Source organism: Struthio camelus, chromosome 4, assembly GCF_040807025.1.
Source record: "Struthio camelus isolate bStrCam1 chromosome 4, bStrCam1.hap1, whole genome shotgun sequence".
Lineage (NCBI taxonomy): Eukaryota > Metazoa > Chordata > Aves > Struthioniformes > Struthionidae > Struthio > Struthio camelus.
Window position 1 is genome coordinate 11,700,639 of NC_090945.1, and position 10,923 is coordinate 11,711,561.

At 42.9% G+C, this 10,923-nt stretch overlaps 2 protein-coding genes across 5 annotated transcripts; one reads left to right on the forward strand and one right to left on the reverse strand.

The window, feature by feature from the left end:
• The first annotated feature begins 58 nt into the window (after positions 1-58).
• Positions 59-2,517, forward strand: MRPS18C (mitochondrial ribosomal protein S18C). The gene is made up of 6 exons (XM_009676592.2): positions 59-167; positions 265-326; positions 1,395-1,478; positions 1,878-1,935; positions 2,253-2,312; positions 2,398-2,517. Exons 1-6 carry the CDS (start codon positions 101-103, stop codon positions 2,472-2,474), a joined length of 408 nt encoding a protein of 135 aa, XP_009674887.1. The 5' UTR covers positions 59-100; the 3' UTR covers positions 2,475-2,517.
• Positions 2,287-10,476, reverse strand: ABRAXAS1 (abraxas 1, BRCA1 A complex subunit). Of its 4 annotated transcripts, none has more exons than XM_068941500.1 (9): positions 10,317-10,476; positions 9,185-9,275; positions 7,833-7,869; positions 6,920-6,986; positions 6,052-6,245; positions 5,283-5,402; positions 4,419-4,503; positions 3,802-3,913; positions 2,287-3,639 (listed from the first exon to the last, which is right to left on the reverse strand). In XM_068941500.1, the coding sequence occupies exons 1-9, from the start codon at positions 10,401-10,403 to the stop codon at positions 3,212-3,214; spliced, it is 1,221 nt and encodes a 406-aa protein (XP_068797601.1). In that variant the 5' UTR covers positions 10,404-10,476; the 3' UTR covers positions 2,287-3,211. The 4 variants fall into 4 exon arrangements, with proteins under 4 accessions (XP_068797601.1, XP_068797603.1, XP_068797602.1 ...); XM_068941502.1 differs by having other exon boundaries at positions 2,662-3,639; positions 6,920-6,969; positions 10,317-10,470; XM_068941501.1 differs by having other exon boundaries at positions 2,662-3,639; positions 9,185-9,271; positions 10,317-10,463.
• Between the last annotated feature and the right edge of the window lie 447 nt (positions 10,477-10,923).

The following is a 10,923-nucleotide window of genomic DNA, read 5'->3' on the forward strand; positions in this document are numbered from 1 at the left end:
CCTTAAGAAGGCCAGGCTGCGAGCCCATTGGGCGGCGGATCCCGTTTTTCCGGGGCGGGAGGGCGGAAGCGACGGTTATTTTTTGCGCGGCGAAGGGGTGATGGCGGCGCTCGCGGCGGCTGGGCGGCGGCTGGGCTGGTGGGCGCCTCCGCGGCGGCTCCCTGCTGGTCTGTTCCCTTCCCTTCCCTTCCCCGTTTCCGTTCGTGCTGCGGCGTTGCGTAAGCCTGCGCCCGCTGGTGACCGTGTTGTGTTTTCGTGCCGCAGCGCTGTTGTGGGGAAGGAGGTGCAGCTCCGGCCGGGAGGAGGTGTCGGCCCAAGCGGATCGGGTAAGGCTGGCTCTGACCTGCAAATGGCTCTCGAGCGCCTGTCTCCCGGCTCTCTTGCAGCTGGCTGTAGTCCCCTCCGCTTGGAGGGCGTCTGGTAAAGCAGTAGGGAAACCTGCTGAAGTTTCCCCTTTGGCTTTTGTGCGTCTGGGTGTCTTGGCATACAGTCGTGTAACACGGAGCTGGAAGTTAGTGCTCAGAAAGACTTACTGTGCGCTAGTGATGAAAGGGGCCAAAGCAGAGAGAGTGCAGTGTCTTGACCTTTCAAGTGCACTGTCTCAAGTAGCTTTCCCTCTCAAGCTGTGTGTTTGCACTATTCCTGCAGGTGGCTCTGAAGAGTTTTTGAAGTGCTTGCTTGGTGTGGTTGTTGGATTTCCTTACCTATGTTTCATAACACATCTTCTAAAAAAATTCTATGTGCAACTTGTTTTTATATCACTGGAAGGGTTAACTTTTTCCCTTGCCTGTTGTTGTTCTGACTTGGTGGCAGGTGTGTACTGAGGGGAGCTTTCCAGGCCTCCAGAAACTTTTGAAAACCTCCTTTTATGAGTGTGCTAGTGGATGGGAGTTCTTTTCTTGGTTTGTTTGTACTAAATATGTAAAAATTCTCTAAAGTCAAACTGAAGAAAGCTCTCCCAAATAGGCAGATGACACTCACTGATTATTGCAGGTTTCTCTAGATCCTCACTGTTATACTCAGGGCTGAAGTTGAATCTTTCTGACCACTACAGTGGGTGGATGCTGCTGGTGAGTTGGGGGATTTTGTAGGTTTGTTTTGATCAAATGTACATGTCCCGAGTCCTGTGTGAGTTGTTCACCTTCCTTAGGATACAGAGGGGGCTGCGTTGTAGTGAAAAGAAAGTTTCCTTTTGGAGTGCCAGGTATCAGTGTGCCTGAGGACCATATATAAGCAGGCTTTTTGCCTTTGTGATCAACATTTAAAGTTTTTCTAGAGCACTACATTTTCTTCTTGGCTTTAGGGAGTACTTTTTAATTTTTGAAGGCACAAGGGAAAATAATAGGAAATACTGATGTTGCAAAGTTGGGATGTTAATAGTTGTCTGATTTCAGCCAATAGAAATGGAAAATCCCTATAAAGAGCCTCCTAGAAGATGTGTCTTATGTGGAATAAATGTAGACTACAAGAATGTGCAGGTGAGTTTCTTTGAAATATCTGCTTAAATCATCAAGGTGGCTCTTTGGTTTACTCTGAAGTAGAGGGTGAAAAGTCTAAGGAAAACAACTGGAGAGTTCGAGGCTAGGTGTAGGGGTGGTCTAAAACGTCAACAGTGACAACAGCTGTGTATAAGGGCAATAACATCAAATAATGTAAATGCAACAACCTGTTCAACCTGATAATGCTGAATGTTTTTTATAACTGGCACTTATTCAATGCTCAATTCTAGTATAAATAACCTCATTCTCCTTAAAAATGATGGCCTGTGGTTCTGTGAGAACAGATTGATAAAGGAAAATATAATAGTACTAGAGTGAAACCAGTTGAATAAAAGCTAAAGCTTTTTAGAAACTCACACTGACCTTATTTTTTAATAGCTTCTGTCACAGTTTGTTTCTCCGCATACTGGTCGCATTTATGGCAGGCACATAACAGGTATGTAGAACACTTAACTCATTCAATTTTGTTTAGTCCATGTTAAGGCTGTTATGTTATGTTGCACTTCCATATCAACTATCTTTCTGAAAGTGACTAGCAGCTGTATACATATTTTTTAAAAACACTGCTGTTGGTAACATTCATAATCCCAGAATGAAAATATTCCATAATTATATGCTTTTCTGTAGCTTAACAATTTGTATAAGCAGATGTGTTTTTGAGGGAGACTTAAAGTAAAAGAAATATCCTTTTTTCATTCCTTAAACTGTTTGGTTATTATGCAAGTGGAAGTTAAAAATGTTTTATCTACACAGGTTTGTGTAACAAGAAACAGAAAGAGATCACAAAAGCTATTAAAAGAGCTCATGTATTTGGTAAGTATAAGTATGATTTGAGTCTTGTTTTAGGTCAAATTTTATTTTTTATTAATAAGAAACCCTCGATCTTGTTTTCTTACAGGATTTATGCCAGTAATGTATAAGAACCCATCATTTCTTACAGACCCCAAGATCTGTAATGTCAAGTATCCCGAGTAATATTTACTGCAAAGAAATGAACAATAAAACTATCTTTAATTACTGTCTATATATTTTTTCCAAAAAATGTGGTTGGCTGGCATAAAACATCTCTGGAAGGAGATGTCAGTTTTTTATGGAGTGTTGAGTCTCTGCGATAGAAGGAAGTCTGAATGCTAAATGTTGTAGCGGAATCCTTAACTGTATGGCCCTCCTCTTAGGAGGTTTCCCTAAAGTTCAAACCAGAACAGCTTTTTTATTTGTTGGATTGGAAGGGGGAGAAGCTAATGGAGTACTGGATACCTAAGGATAGGTGGAAGTACGTAAATTGTGGTGATATGTAAACAGTAACTTCTGTTATGTTACCTGGGTTGACTTGTTACTCTTTGTAACACCTTCTGCTGAGAAGAAGCCTATCCAAGGCATGGTATTGGTTTTCCAGTGGTAGCTTGAAGTTGTATCCTTCTGAGGCAGTATGTGACATGTATTGCTGCTTTTACCCTACTAGTGTGGTATTTAAACCCTGAGAGAGAGAAAATGGACTTAACTCTGGAAGGCAAAATGAGGGAATGTGATCTGGACTCTGCTCTGTATATGCCAAACAGGATTCATGCATTTCAAAATAACTAAATGCTTTAAAAACTCAGTATGTCATTTTTATCCCTGCAGTACTAAAATTGATAGGAGATAGTTCTAAAATTCTGGCAGTACCTTTTGGTGCAGTTGTAGTCATGTGGACAAATCACTGAGCTAAGTGATCAGAAAGTGGGAGAGTGTGGATATTCAGTTGTCTCTTTCAGTTTTTCTAACACTTCCTCATCTGTTTCGGTACTACTCAGTGTAAGCTTCCTTTCCTGGTCACTTTCTTCTTGGTCTTGAAGTAATTTTTGGTGAAGCTGCAGTGATCTTGATTTCTTGAATGATTTTGGTCCTGCTGTGGTCCCTCTGACCTTACGCTTGGTTAATTGTCTTGTTTCCGCTTCAGTGAAGTCTCTTTCCTCTACCATGAGAGTCAGTTTGTCTACAATGTTAATATTATGGTCAGTGTTACAGCAGTTCTTAAATATCTGTCTGCCTTTTAAGGAAACAATACATGTCTGGAGTCCAGAATCGGGGAAAAAGGTTTGCAAAGCCTGACAAAGGAAAACATTCTCCTTTGGCTCTCCCGGGTGATTTTTGTCCTCTCCTGAAAAACAAAGGTCAGAGTTTCAGTCCTGCTTGCACATACTTATCTGTACTGTTTTGGTTACACCTGAAGCTCTGGGAGGGCTTTTAAAATAGCTTTGTTTCTGTCAGTGAAGTTAACTGTGCAAGTCTTGGAGACCAGCACTGGATTAATTGAACTTACCCACAGAATCTGTGTGTTGCTTTTTTCTCTTTATTTCTTCTTTTAAATGGCTCACTTCTGCTAAGAGCTTCTCTACAGATCGTTCACTGACCTCTACAGTAGAGCATATGTTCTGCAAGGACAAGTCCATTCTATTAAATAGCTGTTTTCACAGAATTTGTGACTTCAACCTCTTGGCAAACGGCTTAAAGATACTTTGCCCAGCTTTTAAAATTAAGAGTATTAAGAAGCTGCAATAATGGGTTTGGACCGCCTCTTTTTGAGATTAAGAATTTTAACCTTGCCTTGAATGAAGTGTAACATGTATTCACTTTCTCCTTCTCCCAAAGAGCTGGAGTGAACTACAGAAAGTACTCCCTAGATAATCCTCTTTGATAGTCTTTGCAATTCTATTAGTAAACTTAACCTTCGCCCAAATGGAAAGTTGCCTTGCACAGTGTTACAGCTTCCTCTGAGAACTCTCCTTTACTGTTTGTGGATGTGTGCTCAACTCATTTGCCTTTGAATGTACCCCTCTAAGACACTAGGCTTATGTCTTAGTGCAGGATGTTTCAGCCTGTTTGATATCTGTTTAATACTGGTGAAAATATCTGTACAGGCAGGTAAGCCTGACTTACCTTCAGTTCTTCCTGCAAGGTGGCATACATTTCATTAATCTTATGAACCTCTTGTAAAGACCCATCTTCATAAAAGAACTCAGACCTTTAGACAAAGAATTAATTGAATAATTGAAAATGAATGATCCCAGTGCTTGCTTAGGAGCTATACTGTGGAAAGAAGCATGTCAAGTCTCTTGACTCTTCTCATCTTAAATTAGCTGTCCCTAACTTAAGCTACACTTTCTAAAGCTGATCTTGCAGCAGTGATGTGGAAAATGGATTAACTAGAAGGGAAACTGACTCTACTGGCCAACTAATAAAATTAAAAGGGAGAAGAACAAAACCTGGACCTTTAATTTCAGGTAAGAAATCTTGCATGCACTGCATATGTTGACAGTCCACAATTCAGTGGACTAAGCAAGGAACTCTGATACACTGGATCTCCTAGCTGCCATGACACAGGTATCCCTGTGGTGGATACATAATACTGTTGGGTGGCTCAGCCCTAGAAGTTCTATGATGACTGAGTTACTTTCCAAGTATCTAGTTCAAGTCTAATGGCAGAAACTAGGGCAAAAAGTGAGCAAGGTATGTAGCATTTGCTGAAGTAGTTAAACTTGGGAGGCTCTTCAGCTGGATATCAAGGAACAAGGTTTTTGTGTGAAAAAATTCACTTATACTCATGGTACTTTAGCTACTTCTGCAGAACTGTTGCATGGGTTAGGCCATGTGGTTATGCTGGTTACTTACTGGTCTGTATCAAAGCAATTCAGGTAGAACATCACTAGGTTTACATTCTACTATGTGAGGCTGAAAATGGTGATAAATTAGTTCTTGCCCATAACTTGTGTGAAAGCTGCATAGAGAAGGCATATATTGTACCTGTGTTGCCTTACTGCTCTCACAAAGCCAGCAGATATACAGGAACCAGACACCGTTCTGTAGCCCTGCTGTTCTGCCATACCCAAGTTAGTAACCACTAGAGGAACTTTCTGAAAAAGACTTAAAAAGCAGAAATATGAAAACATACTATATTAACGTTCAAAAGCTCTCAAAAGCAGTGAAAGTTTCCCTGCCATAAACATCACAGGTTCTCAGTATAATTCCTGCTAAGCTTACTGTATATCACTTTGGCAATTGATGTATGACTAAACAAAGCAAACTTCAAAAGAGGCTAAGAATTTCAGACATGCCTCTGTAGGACTTTCCCCTGCTTCTGGATACAATACTTGCTTGTTAAACCCACTCTTATCAGCCTGTCTTAATACCTCCACAAAGTCAACTGAAAGTTGCCCCTGACTTCTAACACTAAAGAGTGTAAACATGAATACTAAGCATAGATTTGCTATTGTGAGTAGGAGTTGCATGGTAACTGTTCTTGATTGCTTACGTATGAATGAAGTGACAGTTTCTGCCTGCTTACGCTGGTGTTGCAGGTGGTTATAAAGGCCCTAGGTGAAAGGCTTCAACCCTGCCTATTAGAAGGGCTCCACCCGTACAAGGGATAACCTTCTCTGGTGTGTAATAGTTTCAAGTGTAAAATAAACCAGCATTAGCAGTAATTCAGTCTTAACTAGTATGAAAATTGAATTGTTCCAAGTCATAGCATATGCAGTTCAACTGTTCCATTTAAACTACAAAAACAAATTACCCCTCTTGCGGTCGGTGTAAAGCATGTTCCAGTCTGTAAGTAGAACAACTTTCTGTCATCACGCTGGAAGTTAATAAAAGGAACACAAGACTGGGATTTGACAAGTGTGACTGTAAATTCTTGTGAAGAAGTCTTTCTCGGAATGTCATTGTCTGGTCTGTATTGCGTCTGAATCTGTACCATCCTATTATGCTCTGCAGACAAGAGAAAATTGATTAGTTCCTCTTGAAGTATTCTGTCACTGTGTGCTATATTCAAGAAAAATTGTAGGATTTGGTACAGAGTCCTGAATTTGAAGTGTTTGGTGACAGGTACATGTTCAAGCAGATACTTAACCTCAAACCCCAAAAAATCTAATTATTAGTAATTTTACTAAGGCAACTTCCCTCTATCAAAAGTATTGAATTAGCCTGTTTTCCAAGCCTGTGCTCAACACTGAAGTCTGCAAACTTTTCCCCTACTTACCCATTTATCCTTTTCCAGCTTCTGCTTTCTTTTTGAGGAACTTTTCCACAGAGAAGACAGTATGTTTTAGGTGCTGCATGGCCATTTCAGCAGGCTAAAGCATTATCCCCTCAGCTGAAAGCTTACCTCAAATGATGTTTACTTAAAAATCATAAGAGCTTCTTTGAGGCATTTAAATTGCTCCCTTGAAAAATGAATAGGAAAAGTGAAGTTGCAATACATACAGAGGCATACCCTTGTCCACAATTCACTAAATGGATACTGTTCTTCAGGGGGAAAAAAGAGGTAACTGTCTTGACCAGCAATGTGAAGTATGATGTACAACAGATGAGACCCAAAAGATACCCAGTCACCCCGGAAAACCTGAACCAGCTTCTTGGTATGGGTTAGGTTTGAAAGTTACCTTTTTGCAGCCTGATAATATTTTCTTCAGGGCAGGTTCATTTAGTTCTCCTGCAGAATTATAAAAGCTACAAGAAAATTAGAATGATGAGAGTAAAAATGCTACTCTGACAAATAATTATCCCCAGTGGTCTGGCAGTTATCCTATTTATAAGCTTATGGGGGAGGGGGGAAGCTATTTAAGACGTGCTGGCACCCCCTCTGTGGTGTGGCTGTGTGCAGTTAGTGTCATTACTGACTGACTGCTCAAAAAATTATGTAGGTGGTCTTGTACAGGCCATGTGCTGCTCCACCATCAATGCTACTGGAACACAATCAACTTTATGGTACGATGTACTTGTACTGTGGTCAACTACAACATAGTAAGATGTCTTCAGTTTGATATGAAACACCTTCCTAAGGCAGTCTGGATTTATTTCAGAAAGGTTTTTACCAAATTAAGTTGATTCTCCCCTTATTGTATAAGCCTGTACAGCTGTATTTCTAATGTGACTCTGTATTAGTTCTTGAAACTATTTTTAACAGAGGACTAAAAAATGCTCCTTCTGGCCCACCTTGAAACCTCAGGCTGATACTATATTTTTTTGTGAGGGTGAGAAGTTGGGATGTATGCTTTAAGGGAGAAAGTGCCCCCCCTAGAAGGTGGACCATAAATTCTGAAGTTCGTATGGTTTCATAGCTCAAGAGAAAGTGTGGCATACTATATTTCTATATGCATAGACAGATACCTATAAAAAGGCATGTAACACTAAAATAGGAGCATGATTAATATTTTACACCTCTACTTTCAAGGGGTTGATGTAGCAGCCTTTGTTCTAGCTGCATGATTTTGTCAATAATAGGAATTTAATTCTTAAGAGCTAAAATTAGGGTTAATGCTGAATTTTTCCTATCTGTTTACTTCAGATCCTCACCTGAACAGCTGGTAGCATGGAATATGCTTCTGTATATCTGAAAAGAGAAACTAGTATTATTGTGGGTTCATCTGCTCAAGATATGGTCTCCTGTAGACTATCATTATTAGAATTCAACTTTGTAAGGGCCAGGGAAGGTTTCTATACAATGTTGTTCCTTAAAATAGGATGTACTGACATCTACTTAAATAAGGTTAAGAAATATGGCTTTTCAGAAGTCTGTAGTTCCCTTTCAAAAGTAAAGGGAAACCACCTATGTAAACTGTGGTGGTTCCTTTTTGCATAATCTTTTCTCCGGTTTAAGTGAAAAACTGAATTTGGCACTGTTTTCCCCTCCCTTCTGTCAAGTACAAGGGTAATAATATGAAACACTAAAACTACTTTGCGCTCTTCAGCAGAGCGTGGATGTTAGCAGGACAGGTGAGGCTGGAGAACAGAAGCCCTCAAGGTAAATGATGAACAGGAGATTGGAGAGAAAAAGACAGCTGATCTAATGCCATTCAGGATCCTTTTCTTGGCCCTAATTCTCCACTATTTTTGTTTTTACAAATTAATTAAAAATAACCATGGAGCAACTAAATGAGTATGTGAGACTGTGTAACTTCATCAACTACACAAAAGAGTCCCCAAACTTCTGGATCAAATCAGCAATGAGACTCTGGAGAAAAATGGTATTCCTTAATTGTGTCTCAGAGTCAAACTGGAAACTGAGGGGCAAATGCTCCCCATCTTTTAGAAAGGTCAAAAAGAAGGCATGTGTTCTGTCATCCTGTTCTTCTTGTGTGACTGTTTTAAAGGAATGAATTTATGTGTATATGTGTGCACACGCTTGTTTTAGGGCTAGTGTGAATAACACCTCTACTCCAATCCTGTGGAAAGTATAAGGGGAAATACCTCTGGCATCTGCTCAACAACGAAATACTTAAGTAGTTTTGTGCAGTGCCATACGTTATTTAAAAAGACTGAATTATGTAACAAATGTGTTAAAACTCATCACTGAAAAATGCTAGGCTTACTCAGGGCAAATGTAGCCCAGGAGGATTCAAGTGATGTGGCTAAGAGGAAAAGGGAGTCTAAGCCAGAAGTCATCTTTACTGTAACAACGCGTTTGGAAAAGAAGAGCCATTGAAGGGACTAAGAACTGGTACTTCCATTAAATTATTAGATCTTTCTACATTAAAATTATAATTTTCCAGCTGTTGAACTGTTCCAAAATCTGTTTTCACACCTGTGTTGACCTCAAGATCTAGTATTGTTAACTTTCAGAACGTTTTTCTTGCCCTCATTCAGAACTATAAGCATATATGTAAAATTTTCTGAAACCAGGTGCAGCATTCGAAAACTGGACTAACCAATTGTATAAACAACTTCAACATCATCCATTTGTGAGTCAGTAATGCTGTTCTTGGCTTCGCCTTTCACATCTCCAAGGAGGAAACCTTCCTTTAACAGGGGAAGAGAGAAGAACAGTTAACATGAACGTTTAACAGTGGTTTTTTTCTATGGCTAATATTAATAGTGTAAAGTCTGCCCTGGGGAGGGGAGTGATTCTCAGTCAACTGTTTTTAGACAGAGGAAGTTATCATTCTTTAGGTACTTAGCAAAAGAGGTCCCTATTCGGATGTTTTTTTTGCTGCCTTCTCTCTGTTTTTATTCAGAAGTGGACAGTTTGGGGCTTGACCTTTAATGTCCACTTCTGAGGCAGAAGCCAAAATGTCTGACAAGCCCCTGGGGAAGCAATACTACTAGTCCTGCACCATGTTATTTTGCCACTGACTTTTAGTAGTTTCAAAAGCAGCAACAGTTTTCTGGCGTTACTCAGCGCTGTAAGCAACCTAAAATGAAACACCTTATAGGGAGGGATGAGTATAATGTAAATAAACTAAAATGCAGAGCAGATGTGCACGGATGAGGCACAGCTGCGCCTGAATCTCGGTCCCCATGATACAGGCTCACAACACTGCCAAGCCTCCATGGGCGAGAGGCCACAAGCAACCCCGCTGCGGCTACCGTTTCACTTCCAAATCACACCCGCGCCTGTAATGGCTGTCGGGCCATAACGGGGGGGGGGGGGGGGGGAGGAGAAGGGCTGCTGGCAAGAAACACCTGCGCCCGCCAAGGAAGGCGACAGCCTCTTCCTTCGCCAGCTGAGAGCACGGCAGGCCCGGACACCGGCAGGTGTGCGAGGTTGCCACGGCAGGGACATGCGGGGAGCAGGGAGGCCCCGGTGGCGGCGGGCCCGTCCTTCCCTTCCGCCCGAGGGCGGCTCGGCTGAGGCGGCCCGCCCGGGCGGGCACCGGCGCTGCAGGCCCAGCGGCGGCAGAGCCCGTCATGGCGGCGGGGGCGCCGCTGCGCCAGCGCCTCTCCCCCTCCCCCCCCCGCGGGCGGGCGCGCGGCCAACGGTCAACGGCTAACGGCCAACGGCCGGGCGCCTGGCCCCGCCCCGCGCCGCCCCCTCCTCCCCCCCCCCCCGCCCCAACGCACCGTGTCCGAGTCCGTGCTGAGGTGCTGGAAGGCGAGGGCGCCGAAGACGAAGCCCGAGAGCAGGGCCGACGTGCTCTCGCCCTCCATGCCCCAACAATGGCGGGCCGCGCCGCCCCGCGCCGCCCGGCGGCGGCAGGGAGCCCCCAGCGGCCGCCGGCGGCAGGGCAGGTCCCGTCCCGTCCCGTCCGGTATGGCGGGTGCAGCCCCACACGGGGGACCCGAGGCGAAGGGTGCGGGGGGGGAGGGGGTCTCTCCGGGGCCTGTCGTTGCGCGCTTCATGTGAGTTTGAATGCTCGGCCTCGTCTGAACCCGCTCTCCGTCGGTTTGTTCCCTTTTCGTGCCGTGCGCTGTTCACCGCAAAAGCTGATTGCCGGTAAAAGGGTGGTTTTAAGTAGTATCGGTGGTGTTCGCTCGCAGATCACGTTCACAAAAGAGAGGAGGAGGAGGAATTTACAGTAATCGCCTCTCCTTGGAAAGTCACATCTCTGTTTGCGTATTGTTACCACTATTTTATTTATTTATTTACTTACTTTACCAGTGCTACCGCCAATTTTTCAGTTTTCCTTTATGTAATTCTTGAGCCTAAATTTCTGTTTTGTTTTCACCG